Source organism: Podarcis pityusensis (assembly GCF_964106645.2).
Source record: "Podarcis pityusensis genome assembly, chromosome: 2".
Classification (NCBI taxonomy): domain Eukaryota; kingdom Metazoa; phylum Chordata; class Lepidosauria; order Squamata; family Lacertidae; genus Podarcis; species Podarcis pityusensis.
Genome location: NC_138029.1, coordinates 23,786,362 through 23,807,997, shown reverse-complemented (window position 1 = coordinate 23,807,997; position 21,636 = coordinate 23,786,362). Strand labels below are relative to the sequence as shown.

Genomic DNA, 21,636 nt, shown 5'->3' with positions numbered 1-21,636 from the left:
TTGCAAGTTCCCATGTAGCCGTTTGATATATTCACTGAGTTGAACTAATCTCCATCTGGCACAATGTCCTTGCTGCAAAAAGTAGCAACTCCAGCTTTGCTTTTGGCACAAAAAGGTATTTAATCTACCGACATGCTAAGTTTGGCATAAGGCGGGGATAGCTTTGTGATGCAGTATCTTCTTAAAAAGAAGTAAAAGATCGACAACAAAAGAGGCAGAGCAGGGATGGGGGACCTGTGACCCTCCAGGTATTCCGACTCCCAGTAGCCCCAGACAACACGGCAAATGGCAAGAAATGATGGGAGTTGTGGTCTAATAACATATGGAGGACCAAAGGCTCCCGAGATGCCAGAACACAAGAGTCAGCATGAAGCTGATGTTGCAGGAATGATGCGGAAGGAGGTCTCTGAGTGTTAAATTTCACACGGCTCACTAGCTCCTGTACTATTTTCAGAAGAAGCTTAGCAGGTCTCTCCACCCCCTGCCGCCCCTTCCATGGTTGGTAAATATTACTCAAATTTAAGGAATCTGCATTTGCAGATCCGCATGGCTGTTGGTTATGGTTATGGGCTCGTAAACTTATGGTTACAAAAATGTACCGCCGATGTCAAAGCTGAACTTTGTGTAGCAGATGGTATCCATCGAAGCACACTGATTTAGTCATTTTCCCATTCAGTGGATCTCTCTATACCCAGCATGGGGAAACACCTGTCCACAGAGGAGCAAATTTCAGATCTGTTGAGAAAGGAAAAGGCTGTTTCTGCTGCCCCTATGTGGGCCCTATCTAGTTCCACAATACAGTCATACACTGGTACCTCGGGTTACAGACACTTCGGGTTACATACGCTTCAGGTTACAGACTCCGCTAACCCAGAAATAGTACCTTGGGTTAAGAACTTTGGTTCAGGATGAGAACACAAATCGTGCAGCGGCGGCACTGCAGTAGCAGGAGGCCCCATTAGCTAAAGTGGTGCTTCAGGTTAAGAACAGTTTCAGGTTAAGAACAGACCTCCAGAACAAATTAAGTTCTTAACCCGAGGTACCACTGTACCTTGGAAGTCGAACAGAATCCGTTCCGGAAATCCGTTCCACTTCAAAAATGTCAGAAAAACTGAACGACTTCCAGGGTGGCGCCATCGGCAATGGCGGACTCCCTCCGAACTGGAGGGACCAGCTCCGCATGAAACGGGTCTTTTCCACTGCGGCGAAGCGGGGACCCTTCTGGAAATCACAGGCGGATGAAGCCTGTGACCGTGGGACTCGGCGGGCACCCTTAGCGCCCCCCCAACCTGCAAAGGAACCCACCCAGGAACTAAAACAGGAGCGTGCCATGACAGAACAGCTGAGAGATGAGGATTCTGCTGAATCTTGGGCGCCAGAGACGGAAGGAGCTGCGGCCCAGCAGGAATATAAATTTTTGGATTGGACAAATGAACTTGGAAAAGACCAGACTTGGAAAGATAAAATTTGGTTTGGTTTGGAAATGGGGGGTTGGATAGACCCCCCTATACAGGGAGATTTGGACTTTTCGAGTCTGGAAAGGGGCTGTCAGATGTCTGGAGCAGTGGGGGCTCTCAACTTTGAAGGGAATCTGGAACATGTTTTTAAATACTACATCGAGTCTAGTCTGGACTATGGAAAAGGGACTGTTTTGTTGAAAAGGGTCAAAAACATTACCAAGCTGGAGTTCCCACGAATAAAAGGAAAACATGAAGAAGAGCTGTGGAAGGGACATGGAAGAGACTTGAGGGCCTCGGATATAAGATTGCCAGGTTAATATGCTAGATTAATAGGACAAAAAGGACTGACAAAACCCGGGACCAGGAGGAAGGGACGCTGGATGAAGATTGGATTGCTTAAGTTTCTATTTCTATCATTAGGACTGTTTTACAAAATTGATGAATGTTAGGAAAATGTTGAAATGAAATTATTTGGCTCTTATAAAAATGTCTAAAGAATTAGGTAAGAATGTTATGGTTAGGAGAAGTTGGTTAAAATTAAGATTTAAGTTCTAAACTTTTTTATATATAAGATAAGATGAAAATAGATTAAGGTAATGTGAGGACAGAATATTATGAATTATGGAAAGGATTTGCTGTGATTATTATAAATCAGGATACAGGAAAAGGGAGGAGGAGGAGGTCAAGGAAAGAAGGTATTGAAAGTGGAGAATTGGAGAATGATGGTTTTACTTTTTCTTTTCTTTTTTTGTCTTGTTTCTTTTTTTGTGTAATTTAAAAAAAAATTCTCAATAAATATCATTTAAAAAAAAAAATGTCAGAAAATCAAAGTGCGGCTTCTGATTGACTGCAGGAAGCTCCTGCAGCCAACTGGAAGCCACAGAAGCCCTGTCAGATGTTCGGCTTCCAAAAATAGTTGGCAAACTGGAACACTCACTTTCCAGTTTGTGGCGTTCGGGAGCCAAAATGTTCGAGAACTAAGCTGTTCAATAACCAAGGTACAACTGTACTTTTTTCGAGGAGTGCCCAGATTACAGAGAATACAGTCATTACAGAGGGTGGAACTTTGATCTTGTGCAGAATCTCTTCTATCTGTTCTCAATAATATCACAGAGTTCTTAAACAGGACTGTCCCCATCATATGGTAGAGTCAGGCAGTCAATGCAAGGAGGAGCAGCAGTAGGAAGGACTTTGTGTTTTCCCTGTGGCTTCTCCTCTGTCTTCAGGTGCAATGGAGAACATTGTCCTTTTGTCAGTAACAATCAGTAAAATTATTGTTAAATTTATCCTACCTTTCCTCCAAAGAGCTCAAAGTGGCCTACATGGTGACTGGCCCAAAGTCACCCAGTGAGCTTTTTGGCAGAGTGGGAATTTGAACCCTGGTCTCCCAGGTCCTGGTCCAACACTCTAACCACTAGACTACAGTGGATCTAACATTATTTGCTGACCATGAGGATCACGGATGTAATGTGCAAACGTTGCTACTCAGCACTCAGTAAAGAAACAAAAAAGAAGGAAATCTATGGGAGAAAGCAATATCTCTGTTCCTTCTTAGCTGAGTCTTGCCACCGCGGAGGCAACCAGCACACCATGAACTCAAGCAATATTTTTGCCTGCAAAGCAATCCGACCATTCTTCTTGCCGAGAAAAGCAGCAAGGAAGATCAAGCTTGCCAACTGTCTGCTTCCCAGCTGGTGCCAAAGGCTCTTGCTCACAAAGATGACAGATGTGTAGATGAGATTTGCAATGCCAGCTCCAAAGTGTACTTGGGAAATGTAACAAACTGTAAGAAAGCCTTGCCTCTAGATCATTTACACTCAACTCAGGGGGTTTTCCCCCGTGTTCTCAGAGCACTGGTTCTTTGTCAATGTGTAACCTTTTATATAAGGGATGTGGGTGGCGCTGTGGGTTAAACCACAGAGCCTAGGGCTTGCCAATCAGAAGGTCGGCGGTTCGAATCCCCGCGACGGGGTGAGCTCCCGTTGCTCGGTCCCTGCTCCTGCCAACCTAGCAGTTCGAAAGCACGTCAAAGTGCAAGTAGATAAATAGGGACCGCTCCGGCGGGAAGGTAAATGGCGTTTCCATGCGCTGCTCTGGTTCGCCAGAAGTGGCTTAGTCACGCTGACCACATGAGCTGGATGCTGTACGCCGGCTCCCTCAGCCAATAAAGCGAGATGAGCGCCTCAAGCCCAGAGTCGGTCACGACTGGACCTAATGGTCAGGGTTACCTTTACCTTTACCTTAACCTTTTATACAAATATTAAAGTGGGAGCTCTCCTCCCCCCAAGTCCTTGCTAATTTCTATGGCACTTGTCAATGCACAAAGTGCTTTCCAGAGCTTACCCTGATATTACCTTGATTGTCTTTAAAACAGTCCCATTGGATAAAAGTGTGATGGCCTGGGATTCCGATTCTGAGAGTGAACCGGAGGAATCCCAGCCGGCACAGGAGTCCCCGCCTCCAGGGCCGGCTGAACTGGGGCAAGGCCTAGATTCTGAGGAGCCTGCACCTGTGCCAGATCCTCAGGAGCAGGCACCAGGTGAAACCATTCTGGCCCCAGAGGTGCTTGAGGACTCAGTGTCTACAGGTGAGCCTTCCCCGGGGCCCAGTAACCCTTCGGCCTCTCCTGAACTGCAGAGGCTTAGGGCAGAGAGGCGAAGGGAACTGGTTTCTCCCAGGAGGAGTGCTCGCCTTAAGGCCAGGAGAGGCGGGGCTCCTGGGGGCCGGGACCGCCCCTGGCCTTAGAGAAGATAAAGGGCAGTCAGCCCGGTCCCAGGTTGCGGGAGCAACGTCGTCATTGAAGAGCTGTTTTGGCCAGCATCCAGTCCTGTTCCTCCAGTGTTCCTGTTCCCCGCCCGGCTACCTGCTTCTGATCTTCGAGTGTTCCTGTCCCCGCCCGGCTCCCTGTTTCAGACCTCACCTCGCACTTTGTGGACTATCTCCAGGCTAGTGACTTAGGACTGAACTTTGACTACGGTAACAGTAACCTTCCCCCCGGGACCAGCACAAAAAGTAGGCCAGCTGGCCATATTGTCCAAGACCACCTAATAAATGTTATTCTTTAGCGCATAGATTGGTTGAGTCTGGTTTTCCGTATTTGAGTCCACCCTGCTATTTGCTATACCATACTCATTCTCTGTGTATTCAGCAACCCTCCAAATGAGGGACTGCTCACCTTGAGAGACAGTGTGACCCCGAAAATGTTTGTAGATCCAGTGACCCACCCTACCTTTCATCAGATTATATTAGTGTACTAGCTGTGTCTCCTCCTGGACAGAGATATAGCTAAACCAAAGTTACTTATGCTCAGGGGCACCAACTTGCCCCCCACATTGGGGGGGGGGGTGCCTCACGTGACATGTTGCGTCCTGACCCTGCCTAGTTCACCGGTGGGGAATGAGGAGTGTGGAGCTGAGCCTCCTTATGCCTGAGCAATATCAGGTGGGGAGGAGGAGGCAGAGTGGAGCACAGGGTTTGGGGGGGGCAGCCCCTTCCTTGAAAATTTCTGGGGGGGCTGAAGACCCCTCAGCCCCCACTACTCGGTACCACAATATGTGGTAACATATTGGGTTACCACAACATGTTGAATGTGGGGAAGCCTTTGGCCACAATTCAAGAAACTGCAGCTAGGTCAAAATACCAGGCTGTTAACTGGGACCAGATGCTGGGACCGTATCTCACCTGTACTGAAGCATCTTCACTGTCTCCTGGTCCATTTCCAAGCTCAACTCGATTCAGCTGAGTTTTACTCGGAGTGAACCTATTAAAATTAAGGGGCCTAACATTGTCATGTTCAGTAATTGAAATTGGTCTACTCTTAGTTAAACACCACCCCAAAGTGCTGGTGCTTGCTTTTAAAGTCCCATGTGCTTTATTGCCCAAGGACTTGTTAGGTTGTCATGCCCATGTTGTTCATCTGATCACTGAGATTTCAGAATCTCTTCCATGTGCCTCCGCCATGTAAAGGTAAAGGGACCCCTAACCATTAGGGACAGTCGTGGATGACTCTGGGGTTGTGGCGCTCATCTCCCTTTACTGGCCGAGGGAGCCAGCATACAGCTTCCGGGTCATGTGGCCAGCATGACTAAGCTGCTTCTGGTGAACCAGAACAGTGCACGGAAACACTATTTACTTTCCCGCCAGAGCAGTCACTATTTATCTACTTGCACTTTGACGTGCTTTCAAACTGCTAGGTTGGGAGTAGCAGGGACCGAGCAATGGGAGCTCACCCCGCCGCAGGGATTCAAACCGCCAACCTTCTGATTGGCAAGTCCTAGGCTCTGTGGTTTAGCGCCACCCGCATCCCTCCTCCACCATGTAAGGTAAGGCAAATGAGTACCTGGTCAGGTGTGGCGCCCCCTTTCTGGAATGCTGTCCCTAGGGAATCTCTCCTGGGACTTAATATGTTGTCATAGCACCAAGGAAAGATATCTGTATTCTTCCATGTTTGTTGTAACCATTTGACTACTCGGCTACTGTGATAATTTTATCATCTCTCTCTTATTTCCTTATTAGGTTTTATATGATGTTTGTTCTTGGTGCTTTAATGATTTGAAGGCTGAATGTACTGTGTTTTTCTTTTTCTTTTTAAGGTTGGCAGTCCTCAGGGGAATTGGGTGCTGAAGGTACAGGGATAAAAATTTAACGGAAAAATCATGCCTGTGTAAAATTAAATAAAGATTGGGAAAGCTATTGTTGCTTTTGCATGGAACTAGAACATGCAAATGGGATAGTATATTTAAAATAAAGCAGAAATTTATGCTACACAAATTTTATTTACCTCTAGAAAATCTTGTTTCCATATATGGTACACATCAATCCTATTCACTTAACACAGATATAGTCTGTTTTGAGATGGGCAGCTTTTTCAGAAGACGGAAGACATCTTCATGAGCCAAGGGAGGGAGATCTTTAAAAGTTGTCTTTGATGTGAGAATAAGCAGTGTGCATGGATTTGACCGGCACATTCTATGTTCTGCCTTTTGTGAGCAGAGATGTTGCTGAACCAAAGCTAGCTTCCTTCTACCAAGTCTTTTAATAATAGTAACGAATAAGTCTGTTGTATTGAGTTAGCCTTACTCTTTGCTTCCTAGCTCTTTGACCTAGATAAGGTGGCATAGCACAGAGAATAATTTAAGTCAAGGCTCATCTGAGGTGCAGTTGGCTTGATGGAAGCCAGGAGTTGTTCATTTCTATAACTTGTTAAATATATTATGAGCCTAAGAGCAGAAATTATGTCCAGAGGGTTTTGATCTGCCATATTTCATTCTGCTGATTAACTTGAAGAACATGAAAAAAGCAGCCTTTCCCTTTCCCTTTTTACCTTTGAAAAATTTAAAGTTTCGGGGAGGAGGGAACCCAACAAGGTAACAGATGTAATTTGCACTCCCCAGAAGCTTACCTGGGCCTTTGCTTATTGTGAAATTCAAAATTAGATAAGACACTTTCATGTTGCAATTTGTAAACATGTGTGAATAAACACCTAGGAGTTGCCCAGTGAATTGCACATAGCATTTGGGTGTTCACATGAGAATGCTTTCAAAACCAGATTCCTTTTTCAGTCCTGCCTGTATTCATTGGGTAGCCTTAAGCAAGAACATTCTGGTTTCCATTGGCATGCATCTATCTACTAAGGAGCACGAGAGGATATTAGAATTTCAGTTCCAGAATCATTGGATTTTTGAATGACTCTGCTGCTTCCCACTCTGTGCCTCATCATAGTTGACTGGTTTCTAGCACCTTGTGTGTCTAGCACCCAGAACAAATCATTATCTTTATGATGGAGTGACTGGCTCTATTTTATTTCATTTGCTTTAAACAAAAATCTATAGGTGAGGTGCTCACCACTTCATAGAGAGATACAAGCTCCAAGTTCTAGATACTAATTTATTAGAATCATAGACTTGGAGAGTAGGAAAGGGACCCTGAGGATCATCTAGTCTAACCCCCTGCAATGCAGGAATATGCAGTTGCCCCATACGGGAATCGAACCTGCCACCTTGGCATTATAAGCACCATGCTCTAACCAACTGAGCTATCCTGTGCAGGAGAGACAGAGACCCTGGGAGAAAAATAAAAGTTTGTATCTTCAGTGCTCTGACTGCCAATCACTTGGGACTGTTTCACAGCCATTTTTATAGATATATTTTAATCTAATTCTATACATTAAAAAAATATACTTTTTTGTACTTGAAGACATAAATACAAAGGAATAAGACTGTAGCATGACCTCTGACGACACAACCAGAAACGTAGGAAAACATGACTTCATAAAAGATAGCATCTAATAACAATGTTAGTTCTTTATTTACATCTATAAATAGAATATAAACACAATTTGAAAGGAATAAATTAACTGGTATTTTCTGAAAGAGCCTCCGTTTTTAGGATAAGAAAGGACAACGAATCTAAGTAAATAAAATGTGGTGGTCTTGGTGGCTAATAGAGTCTTTGGAAGCAGACTGAGCTGTGGAAATAAATGGAATAAATTAGGAGAGGCAGTTCAGACGCAGGGAGCAAACGTTGATCCTGGAATGTGGGAGTGAAATGATGTATCACTTAGCGAGGACAAAAAACAACAACACTGCAGAAACATTATTGGAAAGTATCTGGGCCATTGCAGATGGTAATTCTTTCACCCTCCAACTATGTGATCTTGGGATGAAGACTGCTTTCAGATGATTAGCTGACAGCCAGTCTGCTCCCCATCTCTCTCCCACTTGACTCTTGGTGTGTTTTTCATGCGAGTTTAGGGCTTTCAGCTTTCTTTCCTGCATCAATGCTTCTCTTAAAGCCTTTGCGTAAAGCTAGCACTTCCAGGCTTGGGTTAGCCAAAGCACTGAAGGCAAAGTATCATTGCTGAATCTCTGTAAGCATTTAGAATGTAAATGAAAATGCCATCCTGACAGTGGGATAGAAAAATCAGTGGATGTGTTCCCTAATTGGTAACTGGAGCACTGGGCACGCTAACATGATATTTCTCTCTTAGGACCCACTTTTTCTTCACACTTAAAGTAGATTTGCGTGGGGCAACGTGGAACTTAACTCTCCCCTAAGTGAGGAGCACCTCAACGGCAGGTTAATGGGAAGGTGTTAAAAATGAGTGTGGAGTAACATGTCCCCCAACACCACAAAAAGCCCACTAGTGCATGCACAAATGCATCTGTTGACAAAGACATTTCATGCAATAGTTCAGGGACCCCTGACCATTAGGTCCAGTCGTGGCCAACTCTGGGGATGCGGCGCTCATCTCGCTTTACTGGCCGAAGGAGCCGGTGTACAGCTTCTGGGTCATGTGGCCAGCATGACTAAGCCGCTTCTGGCGAACCAGAGCAGCGCACAGAAACGCCGTTTACCTTCCCACCAGAGCAGTACCTATTTATCTACTTGCACTTTGACGTGCTTTCGAACTGCTAGGTTGGCAAGAGCAGGGACTGAGCAACGGGAGCTCACCCCGTCGCAAGGATTCGAACCACCAACCTTCTGATCGGCAAGCCCTAGGCTCTGTGGTTTAACCCACAGCACCACCCACATCCCAGTTCAGGGGTAGTCAACCTTTTTATACCTACCGCCCACTAATGCATCTTTCTTGATGGTAAAATTTCCTTACCGCTCACCAGTGCTCAATGGAAGGAGGATTCAGCTTGTGCCGTAGAACCCCCTACTGCCCACCTAGAATCCTGAAACGCCCACTAGTGGGCGGTAGGGACCAGGTTGACAACCCCTGCACTAGTTTCATATTCCTTCTGATTTGCAAACCCTTTTTCCTGACACTTTTGTGTGCTTCTATGGCTATCCCTTTTTTTTGCCTTTGCTGCATTATTTTATCATCAGTAACTGATAAGCAGAATACATAAATATTGTATGTGTGCAGCCTTGCAGATGCACATAGCATTTAAGGAATCTACAAAGAGAAAAGTCACAGCCAGTAACATATTTTTTGTTGCAAGGGGATTGGGCAATAGAACGTGTGGGTATGATTCCACTGGAAGAGCAAACTTTTATGTCATTTGCTTCTTACTTAAAGGGTTATTTTAAGATTTTAAAATACAGACTATAGAAAACAAGAAAGTGTTCTTCTTCTTCACACACTTCCACTTTTTAGCCTGTAATCTTAATCACACCAATGTGATCTTATAAAGCCTCAATTGATCTACTCCTGTCTCTTGTCGTGTGCATGCCCCCTATTGTATTGCCCTTGTTCCCATAATCTGGAGCAGAGGTCAGCAAACTTTTTCAGCAGGGGGCCAGTCTACTGTCCCTCAGACAGCAAACTTTTTCAGCAGGGGGCCGGACTATATGGGGGGAATGAATGAATTCCTATGCCCCACAAATAACCCAGAGATGCATTTTAAATAAAAGGACACATTCTACTCATGTAAAAACATCCGCGGGCCGGATTTAGAAGGCGATTGGGCCAGATCCAGCCCCTGGGCCTTAGTTTGCCTACCCATGATCTGGGAGCCTATGGGGCATAGCATTGCAGGCACCTGAGGGCAGCTTACCTATGTAGCTGATAAAATGCTGCATTTTCAGGACCCTGGATAGCTCCAATCAGACAGTTTCCTCTGTTGAGGGTCTGGAGCTCAAGGGAGACCTTTTATTCCTCTTGGGCCAGACAACCCTTCCCAGATTCTGTCCACCTTCTGAAGAAGTCCCCTGGTCTAGCACTTCATCATCTCTCACTCAGCTCCTACCTTGTGCATGGATTGTGCTGGTGAGCAGGCACTGGGAAGCCCGAGGCCCCTTGGTGCATGATCTCTTAGGAGAATCTGGCTGAATCTTAGGGTTCCAGGTTGGGGTTCTCTAGCTCAAGGGGTTCCTGTTGAGAAGTCCTGGCTTAGGCTTGGTGTCAGGGTCTGAGACTGGGTTTAGCCCCCTCTGTAGTTTGTGTCAATGGCATTCCGTATCTCGCTGGTGCATTCTCCTCTGTGTCAGAGTCCCAGGTTCTGCTCTGATCTCTTGAATTTCTGGTTCCCAGAAGTGGCCTCTATGAAGAACCATTCTGGAGATTCAATTATCCCTTTCCCCCCTCCCAAGAGAGGGTTTTAGATCTGGATGGGGAACAGCAACCATTGTAAGAGACTATGGAGAGAACTGACTCAAATAGATGACATGCACATCAAATAAGACTGCTTAGACAGGGTCTGGTTGCATTGGTCACAGCAGTCAGGGAGTGTTTCTATTGAGGTTTAAGGTTCTAGATTCTTGAATACATGGGTCTACAAAGCAGATGGCTCTGAACACATGGCATTCCGATCACTGACCACTCAATGCACAGATTCTCACAGAAACTCATTTCACATTCTGAGCCATAAACATTTGGGGGGGGGTGATGCCACATGATTCATGATGAGCAGCATGGTGCTGGAAAAACACATTCAGAACTAGGTAGAGCAAACTTCAATGACATCAGTACTATTTGTATACATTAATACTGTACATGTTGTGCTCTCTAGCTCACAGGCAATTTAGATTTGCCTGTACCTGACTTGAGCAAACTACCAAGAAAATTCCTTTTTTTGGCCAAATATTTTGCTTAGGAGAGTTTAAAAAGTGATAGGCAAATCAAGTGGGATGTGCTGAAGGAACTCCCCAAGGAGAAAATCCTCCAGCTACTATTTTGATGGCATTTTAGGCCATTATGCAAATTACACACAAATAAATGGTTATTGTGTTGTTTGATCTCAGATTATGTAGCAGAATGATTGCTGGCTTACCTTAATCCAAGTTTGAGCATTTCACATGCAGCCAGTTCCACTCTCCCTCAAAGTCTAAAAATTGGTGTCTTCCCTGACTGATCTAAGTGGGGCTCATATTGAAGCTATTTTTTATTTATTTATTGCATTTGTCTTAATCAGAGTGGGTCCTTTTAAAGAGCTTAGCTTGAACAATCTTGTATCTGGGCTTCATTGTACTATATTTGTCTATCATGCTCTTGGATCTTTCTGTCTAGCCTAAAAACTATGTAATGAAAGTTACTTACAGTGAAAGCCATAAAGTGCTTAAGCTAGTTTTCTTGCACTTAAGCACCATAAGGGCAAGCCCTATGTGTTAATTATATTCTCCTGTTCTTCTACCACACTCCAGGGCTTATAGGAACCTATGGAAGTTGCACAAACCAGTACCAGCCATATTTGTTTTGAAGAAAAGTTTTTTATTGATTGACATGTGGGGGTGTGCTGAATGGCCTTGCCACCCTCCAACATTCATAGGTACTTGCTTGAAAATTACATCCCTGAAATTGGGCCAGCTGTGCTAAGCAGAAGGAACTGGCACCTCACTATTCAACTCAACTCTTTTGAAATAAGTCTCACTGGTGTCCATGGAAATTGCCTCTTGGGAGAAGGGAACGTGCTTAAGAACTTCGTCGGGTTTATTTTTGAGTGAACACAGATGGGGCTTTGGGGGTGGGGTGCTCCAAAGCTATCAATTATGAGCATACATTTGCAAGTGATTAATTTCAAAAAAAAGTCATCCAGGGTGCATTGACTGTCGCAATTAGCAGATTTGCCAACTGTGAACTTGAAACTTCCCTCTTGGCTTGATTCCAGCTTGCACATGCCAGAACTGAAGAACAGGTCTCTCTGCTAAAAAGCAGCATAGAAATACTTGAAATAAAGAAAATGCTAGAAATGAGGAAAATAGAAGGGTTGGGTCGTAAAAGGAAAGTAGTTTCTAAAGAGCTTACCGCTGAGTGCTGAAACCTTGGGAAATAATATAGAAAAATGTGCTCACTGCCATAATTTGTGTGGGTTGCCCAGTGGTTGCTGAGATCTGTTGAAACTAAGAACATAAGATCATAAGAAGAACTGACTGGATCAGGCCAGTGGTCCATCTAATCCTGCATCCTGTTCTCATTGTGGCCAGTCAGCGCATGGGATTGAACTCTGGTCCTTGAGAGATTAGATCTGTTCGTTACTGCCATAAATGATGAATTTCATAAACAAGGTGTTTGGCAGCATATGTTCTGACTCCTCCTGCTCTGTACTTTCAAAATTAGTCATTTCCCTCCTCTGTTTAGGAACCAGCTCCACGTTTTTTCAACTGTCAGTCCCTCCTCTGTTTTGTTTTTGTGCTCAGCTGTGATTCAATGATATCTTATGTAATGGTATCCCAGAGTAATATCTTCTTTGCCCTAGATGATGTGAAAGTGCCTAAAAGTTAGGTCTAGAGTCATTCCTGAACCATGGTCATCTTCCCAGTTGTGTAATGGTTGCACCCACTGTCAAATATGGTACCCTCCCAATGGTTTGGACTACAGCTCCTGTCAGCCCCAGCCAGCATGACCAAAGCTCAGGTTTGATGGAAGTTGTAGTACAAAATATCTGAGGGGCAAAGGTTTGGGAAAGGCTGATCCATTAGACCAAATGTTGTGGCTTTTGGATCAAGCTCACTGAAGAAGCACGACAACTTGCAACAGTACAGCATGTAGATCCATGTTGGGGTTGACTGACTATTATGATAGATAGATATTACGTTTGTAACAGCCCTATTTGAGACCATTCCTGTTTCCAATCCCCCAGCTCTACCTATAACTGAGGTTGTGAAAAGGAGTTAACGACATGCCTTGACCTACTTACTGCTCCCAGTACATATGGCTTGAATTTTGACCTGTAGAAGAGCTTCTGGCATTTGGAAAGTTCCTTGTTTTTCTCTGCTAAAAAGCCTTCACTATACCTTTGTAGCCTGGAACATATTACAAGGTGCATTCTCATGACAGGGGGCACCCAACAGGCTAAAAGGTGTCCATTCCTCTTCTGAGACTGAATATTGCAGAGGAAAGTCGGTCATGCTGGACAGGCACTTCTTTTAGGAAAGAAACTTGTCTGCCATTACTGATCTTTCGGTTGAGCTCCTCCATCCCAATATGCTCCCAGGGAATCTACAGTTCCTAAGGGATACAGTGGTGAATTGCCACCAACTGAAGGTGCTTTTCAGATGTCCATGACTCGACCTCGTCATGTCTCATTCAGCTAGGTTGCTGTTGATGTGGGCGTGCAACAGGGGTGTGTGCAAGGCCAGGCCTTCCTCAGAGTGCCACCTGTTTGTTCCCTATTGTGGCTTGGTTGTTATTGGGTCAGCTGCATGCAACTGAATTGCAAGTGGGTTGTCAACATCGGACCCAGAAACAACTTGGATCAGCCAGTGCTGAAAATAATAATAATAATAATAATAATAATAATTTTTATTTATACCCCACCCTCCCCAGCAAGACCAGGCTCAGGGTGGCTAACACCAGGTATAAAACAATTGATTAAAATACAACTTAAAAACAAGATTAAAATACCACATTAAAATGCAGCCTCATTTCAGTAGAAACTCAAATCAAAAACTTTTTGGAGATGAAAATGTCAAATCTTCACCAGGCCAACTATCCAGACTGATCCTACATGGGCCAGAAAAAAAGCCAAGGAAGTCCCCAAATAGGAGTGCCATCACAGAAGGAGAAAGGAAAAAGGATAGAGGGGAAGGGGATCAAGTTGATTCCAAGCCAAAGGCCAGGCGGAACAACTCTGTCTTACAAGCCCTGCGGAAAGAAATCAGATCCCGCAGGGCCCTCGTCTCATGAGACAGAGTATTCCACCAGGCCGGAGCCAGTGTTGAAAAGACCCTGGCTCTGGTTGAGGCTAATCTGACTTCCTTAGGGCCCGGGACATAGGTATGCCCTGGTATCCGCGGGGCATACCAGGAGAGGCGGTCCCGTAGGTATGAGGGTTCTAGGCCATGAAGGGCTTTAAAGGTCAAAACCAGCACCTTAAATCTGACCCTGTACTCCACTGGGAGCCAGTGCAGCTGGAAAAGCACTGGGTGAATATGCTCCCATGGCAGGGACCCTGTGAGACGCCTCGTTGCAGCATTCTGCAGCCACTGGAGTTTCTGGGACACCTTCAAGGGCAGCCCAGCATAGAGTGAATTACAATAGTCAAGCCTGGAGGTGACCGTCGCATGGATCAGGTGCCCTGTTTTTCATATTGATAGCAAGTGCCCCTAATGAGCCCCCTCGCTGTTTCACACAGCTCTGTCCTTTAGCAGACAAGCCCTCTGCATCTCCATATAGTCAGAGACACTTAGTCCTGATGAATGTACTGACTGTGGAAACCTTGAGACCTCTGTAGGAATTTCAAGCAGGTGATGTCCGATATGAGGTGAGCTCTGCATTACATCAGCATCAATTTTCTGACTTTCAAAGCTTCCTGGTCAGAGAAGGCCTCTGGTAACTTGGGTTCTACATTGGACCATACGCCCTGCAGGGTGAGGGCTGCCTTCTTGTGTGTTTAAGTACAGCTTCGTAAGTAACTGACGTGACATTGTGATGATTGCTTCTCTAAAGGACTTGTGTGGCTGCTTCCTATTATTTAGGAGAGTTATGTGTTTGTTCCGGCAGAGAAAGGACAGAGGTGCAGCTCACAAACTGCACGTTACACATGCCGGAGTATCGAGACTTTGTGTGCTTTTCCCTGAACCAGTGCCAAAAAGGGCTAATTAACGGGAAGCCAAATGGCAGTGCTAGGAATATATATATTGAGGGGGGGGGACACTACCACAGTAATTTGTCGTTCTACACTGCATTGCTGAGCCCCACACCTTCATAATATCCACGTCAAGAATCCGCCGAGGGAGAGATTTGTCAGAGTCGAAGGCAGCGGGATTTCGAATCTTGTGTGAGAGTTGGCTGTCTCACTGTGCACGTATCACCAGTCCAGTGATGATAAAAGGACTCTGAGCATCTTGAAAGCTTGCAGTGTGGCCTGGCAAACGGCTTCTCTCTCTCTCTCTCTCTCTGATGTAATGGATGAGTGTTCAGTCTCGCCTCAAATCCACAAATTCGCTAGGGACCCAGGCAGCACAATTCTGTGCAGTAAGTCACACTACATTCAACAGGGCTTGCTCCCTAGTAAGTGCCTGTAGAACTGCAGCCTTAGGCAAGCCTCTCAGTACTGCTAGTGCAGGGGTCAGCAAACTTACCGCACCTCAGGCAGGTGTCTCCAGCACTGATTGCATGGCGGGCTGGAGGGCGGGGGAGCACGTGCCCATACACGTGCCCACACACTACAGTGGTACTCAGGTTACATACGCTTCAGGTTACATACGCTTCAGGTTACAGACTCCGCTAACCCAGAAATAGTACTTCAGGTTAAGAACTTTGCTTCAGGATGAGAACAGCGCGGCAGCAGCAGGAGGCCCCATTAGCTAAAGTGGTGCTTCAGGTTAAGAACAGTTTCAGGTTAAGTACGGACCTCCGGAACGAATTAAGTACTTAACCCGAGGTACCACTGTATTTCCGGCACACTTCCGGGTCGGAGGAGCACCGGAAATAGCTTGTGCGCATGTGCACGGGCCTCCTCCGACCTGGATGTGCACCAGAAATAACGCTTGCGCATGCACACAAGCTATTTCCGGTGCTCCTCTGACCCGGAAGTGGGCAGCCATGCAGTACAGCGCCGGTAAGAGTGGGCGGTGGGGGTTGCTGCGGGCCGGATAAATGAATCCCTTGGGCCTTATCTGGCCCATGGGCCTTAGTTTGGGGACCCCTGTGCTAGTGGAAGCCCCTTACAAGGAATTCCACTCACACCATGAGACTTCTTCCCTCTCTAAGCCCCCTGAGTGCATCGTCTAAATTGGCCGGGGGTGGGGAGAGTGTGAGAAAAAACCCCAGAACAAGATAGAAGGGGAAGAGTGGGTAGATTGTTCCAACAGGCAAGCAGAGATACTTGAACTGATGGAGCAATCGGCTTATTACTCTGTCAAATTCCTCCTGATGTAAAGTCCCACCCCTCTTATATTTATATCCTGCCTTTATTCCAGGCAGCTCAAGGCAGTGTATGTGGTTCCCTGCCCCCACTTTTTTAAAAAAATCCTCACCCCAGCCCTGTAAATTAAATTGCAAAGAATCTGTAATCCAGTATTTGTTGGGGGATGATGTTCCCCAAACTACTGAGATTGTATCAGGATATTTAGCCAAGATTTTTAAAGTCAAATCTAAAATTACTTAATTTTATTTAATGGTGGCTATTGAGTCTTTTGTATGTTTTATGTCTTTACTATGTCTGGTTTACCATTATTTTCATGGATGGTTTTCCTCCTATGGTTTTATTGTCTAAATTATGCCAATAAAGGCTGAACAAATGAATGAATGGGGGGGGGGGGGGGAAATAGGCCGAGAGATGACTGGGCTGAGAGTGTTGCCTAGTGGCTACAGCGTAAGCTCTAGTCTTATCCTCTTTCCACCATGCCACACTGGGATACTATTGTAATACTATGACTATACTATGTTACTATATGTAATACTATGACTCCATATGGACCCAGATGTCCAGGCTGAACGATGGGGGTGGAGATGCTCCTTCAGGTATACAGGACCGAGGCCGTTTAAAGGTCAGCATCAACACTTTGAATTGTGCCTGGAAATGTGCTGGGAGCCAATGTAGGTTTTTCAGGACCGGTGTTATATGGTCTCAGCGGCCACTCCCAGTCTCCAGTCTCATTGCCGCATTCTGGGTTAGTTGTAGTTTCCGGGTCACCTTCAAAGGTAGCCCCACCTAGAGCTCATTGCATTGAGCAGGCATAGGCAAGCTCAGCCCTCCATATGTTTTGGGACTACAACTCCCATCATCCCTAGCTAACAGGACCAGTGGTCAGGGATGATGGGAACTGTAGTCCCAAAACATCTGGAGGGCCAAGTTTGCCTATGCCTGGACATGAAGGGACATGACAATGGTGTGCCACATTGATTTTCAACTTATATGGGGCTTTTGTGCTGTTTCCCCACCGATAACTCTGATATCAAAGCGTGCACAGAAGGAGGGAAATTTCTGTTTCATTCAGTGCATGTAATGTCCCCAATTCACTGCTAACAGTTCTTGTATTCTTCTCTGCCCGTGCAGGAGTTCTCTTTTGTCCCGTCGGACCCTGATGCTTTTGGGAATGAGCACCTGTGGCAGAAAGGCCCTGACTCTGCTTAGCAGCGTGTTTGCCGTGTGCGGATTGGGACTCCTGGGGATTGCTGTGAGCACAGACTACTGGCTGTACCTGGAGGAAGGGATTATCCTGCCCCAAAACCAGAGTGCTGAAATCAAGATGTCTCTGCACTCTGGGCTCTGGAGGGTTTGCTTTTTGGCAGGTACTGCGCTTTATTGAAAAGTGAATCTGTTTTTGCTCGCTGTCCCTGTGGCTAGTCATGTCTAGCAACTAATGTTTCTGAGTCCTGTGAGTTGTGCATTTTGATTAAATTTAGAATTAAGGTCTGTGAAATATTCCAGTTATATCATGCATAGATATGTGCACAGTTTTAATTTCCACCACCTTGGGGTGGGGGTGGGGAGAATGGACAGGTGGCCCATTTTGAAGTTGTTGGAATATTCCAGTGAGTCACTGGATTGGTTCACATGTGCAATTCACTATGTGGATTTGCGTAGGCTCAAATATATATATATATATATATATATATATATATATATATACACACACACATATACTGCATGTCTTAATGCAACCTCAGTCCGCAGCCACTCCATTATTATAATAATAATTTATTATTTATACCCCGGCTACTCTGGGCTGCTCCCAACCGAATATTAAAAAGACAATACAGCATTAAACATTGTAAACTTCCCTAAACAAGGCTGCCTTCAGATGTCTTTTAAAAGTCAAATAGTTGATTATTTCCTTGACATCTGATGGGAGGGTGTTCCACAGGGCGGGTGCCACTACCAAGAAGGCCCTCTGCCTGGTTCCCTGTAACCTCGCTTCTTGCAATGAGGGAACTGCCAGAAGGCCCTCGGTGCTGGATCTCAGTGTCCGGGTAGAATGATGGGGGTGGAGATGCTCCTTCAGATATACTGGGCTGAGGCCATTTAGGGCTTTAAAGGTCTGCACCAACACTTTGAACTGTGCTTGGAAACATACTGGGAGCCATTGTAGGTCTCTCAGGACCGGTGTTATGTGGTCTCAGTGACCACATTATCCACTGCCAATGGCTAATGGAGTTCTCCTGCAAGGACATATCTTTGTGTAGTGAAATTTTCCCTCCCTCTCTTCTGCCTGTATGCCCCCAGATCTGATTTTGGGGTTCTCCCAATGCTCTGGAGCAGTTTGGGGGCAAGGATGTACAAAGAAAGGGATGCAAGTGAAAGTCCTTTAGCAAACAGGACAACCCTTAAGCTAACCACACTTGCCTGCAAGTAAGCCCCATTGAATCCAATAGGACTTACTTCTGAGTAGATCTTATTAGGATTGCACTGTAAATCCACCAACAATCAAACCATGGCAGGCTTCGGAAGAGAAATGAGGTGCATACATTGACCTCTGAGCACAATCCATTCATTATACCAGGGGTCCCCAAACTAAGGCTTGCGGGCAGATAAGGCCTGAGGGACTTGTTTATCCAACCCACAGCGCCCCCTGCTGCCCACTGCCTGCTCTTACCGGTACTGCGCTGCGTGGCTGCCCACTTCTGGGTCAGAGAAGCCCTGGAAATAGCTTGTGCGCTTGTGGAAGCGTTATTTGCGCATGCACAAGCCTTATTTCCAGTGCACATCCGGGTCGGAGGAGGCCTGTGCACATGCGTGCAAGCTATTTCTGGTGCTCCTCCGACCCGGAAGTGCGCCAGAAAAAGCATGTAGGCATGCGTATGGGCACACACTCCCCCGCTCTCCAGCCCGTCGCACGATCGGCGCTGGAGACACCGGCCCGAGGCGCGGTAAGTTTGCTGACCCCTGCATTATACTCTTGTCATGAAGATGAAACCTGTGCTATTGCTATATCAGTGGAGTTTACATATTTCTAAGCAATATTTAAAATCGGGCTGCTTGGTTTCTGTTCTTTTACTTGTGATATTTTAAAGGGCCCTTAGCCAAGCTAGACAAGTAAATACACCAATTACACAATTTGCAATTGTATGAATGGTTTAAAAGAAGCAAATAACCATCGCAGGGGATCCTGGTGGGAAGTATGGGGCTTGATGCCTTTGCTCCCCCGAAAAGTGTAAAATGGGCTTTTCCCATTCCAGGTGAAGAACGTGGGAGGTGCTTCACGATAGAATACGTCATGCCAATGAATGTCCAGCTGACATCTGAATCAACAGTGAATGTTTTAAGTAGGTGGTTATCTTTTCTTATTGCGGGAGCAGTGTTTATGTGTGTTCATTCTAACACCGGCTTTTCAGAGACAAGAAAAGAGGTCATGTGTTTTATCTTCAGAAAAGGACTGCATCAAAACATTGTGTATGGGAGAAGCCTTTGTTGTTTGCGTTGCTTCCTGGGTTTCTTTGTCAAAGGAAAGTCAAGAGTTCATGAGCACATGTGGAAGGGAGACAGGAAGCCATTCCAATAGTCCTGCTAGGCTGGGCAGCTGTTTACATCAGCATCACAGTGTGACGTAGTTGTAGATCAATCCTTTCCACTTCAAGCAGCAAAGAGGATAGCAGAATGGTGCTCCTTTAAATTAGAGGGGGCAATAGCATTTTTTTTTAAATTTATTAAAGAATTTCAACATACCAAATTATCAAACCATATTATCACATACATTATTTCTCCCCCTTTCTCCCCCTCCCAACCCTCTCCCCCCCCCCCGACCACGGACTTCCCTCAACTCCTCTCTCTGATTTCTCTGCACATATTATTCTCTGCATGTTATAAAATTGTACTCATCCTTACATTATCTATCCATCATATTATCAACCAATGAATTTGTGTATGTTTATTCAAAACCTGCCAGGGAGTCCAATTCATTTTGTTGTCTTTTTAAATAATTTGTTAAAAGTTCCCATTCCTACTTGAAGTCACAGTTGTCCTTCTCACAATTTATAAGTCAATTTGGCCAGTTCTGCATAATCCATCAATTTCTCTTGCCACTGTTCTTTCGTCAGGATTTCCTCATTCTTCCATCCTTATTCTATCAAGACTCTTGCCGCTGTTGTAGCATACATAAATAAATTCTTTATTTTCCTTGGCGGGTCTTGTCCTACAATCCCTAACAAAAATGCTTCTGGTTTTTTTACAAATGTTGTTTTAAACATTTTTTTCAATTCATTGTATATCATTTCCCATTTTTTTTTCAACTTCTCTACACTCCCACCACATATGATAAAAAGTGCCTTCCTCATTCTTCCATCCTTATTCTATCAAGACTCTTGCCGCTGTTGTAGCATACATAAATGAATTCTTTATTTTCCTTGGCAGGTCTTGTCCTACAATCCCTAACAAAAATGCTTCTGGTTTTTTTTACACATGTTGTTTTAAACATTTTTTTCAATTCATTGTATATCATTTCCCATTTTTTTTTCAACTTCTCTACACTCCCACCACATATGATAAAAAGTGCCTTCCTCATTCTTCCATCCTTATTCTATCAAGACTCTTGCCGCTGTTGTAGCATACATAAATGAATTCTTTATTTTCCTTGGCAGGTCTTGTCCTACAATCCCTAACAAAAATGCTTCTGGTTTTTTTTACACATGTTGTTTTAAACATTTTTTTCAATTCATTGTATATCATTTCCCATTTTTTTTTCAACTTCTCTACACTCCCACCACATATGATAAAAAGTGCCTTCTTTTTCTTTACATTTCCAACAAGTGTTTGAGCCGGTTTTGTACATTTTTGCTATCTGTACTAGTGTTATATACCATCTATACATCATTTTCATGTAATTTTCTTTCAGGAGGGAACAGTCTGTAAATTTTAAATCTATTTTCCAGTTTTTCCCAGTCCTCAAATTGTATATTATGTCCTGTTGGGCAATAGCAATTCTGACACACACACCCATTCTCTAGAAACTCCCGCCACTGCCCACCAATCATGGCTTTGTGTACCAATCACATGCCCCACATTAGCCATGCATGGTAATGGCAGAATGATGCTAACCTAGCCAGCAAACATACAATAGACAATTGCTGTAAACTGATCTCTACGCTGCAGACCACCATGGCAAAGCGAGAAGGAATCTACTGGTAACAGACACTGATAACTGTTCCCTACAGACAGGTGTTTGAATCTCCTTGTAGCACAGAGATAATCTGGAACAACCCCCTTTTTCCATGGAAGCAAGGCACGACCTTTCTATCACAACGTTCAGCTAACTCTGTAACTTAACTGGAAATAAGTATCCATAGAGATAGGGGTAGATGAAAACATCACTTTTAAGCAAACGGATATATTTTTGCATCTTTCCAATT

At 44.9% G+C, this 21,636-nt stretch overlaps 1 protein-coding gene across 2 annotated transcripts in view; it reads left to right on the top strand.

Annotated features, from left to right (window-relative positions):
- The window catches only part of CACNG5 (calcium voltage-gated channel auxiliary subunit gamma 5), a 61,205-nt gene that overhangs the window by 27,418 nt on the left and 12,151 nt on the right, over positions 1-21,636 (top strand). For both annotated transcript variants that reach the window (XM_080995007.1, XM_080995008.1), the window contains exons 2-3: positions 17,348-17,583; positions 19,471-19,557. In XM_080995007.1, the coding sequence (XP_080851133.1) occupies positions 17,348-17,583; positions 19,471-19,557 (323 nt within the window). The remainder of the gene's footprint in view (positions 1-17,347; positions 17,584-19,470; positions 19,558-21,636) is intronic.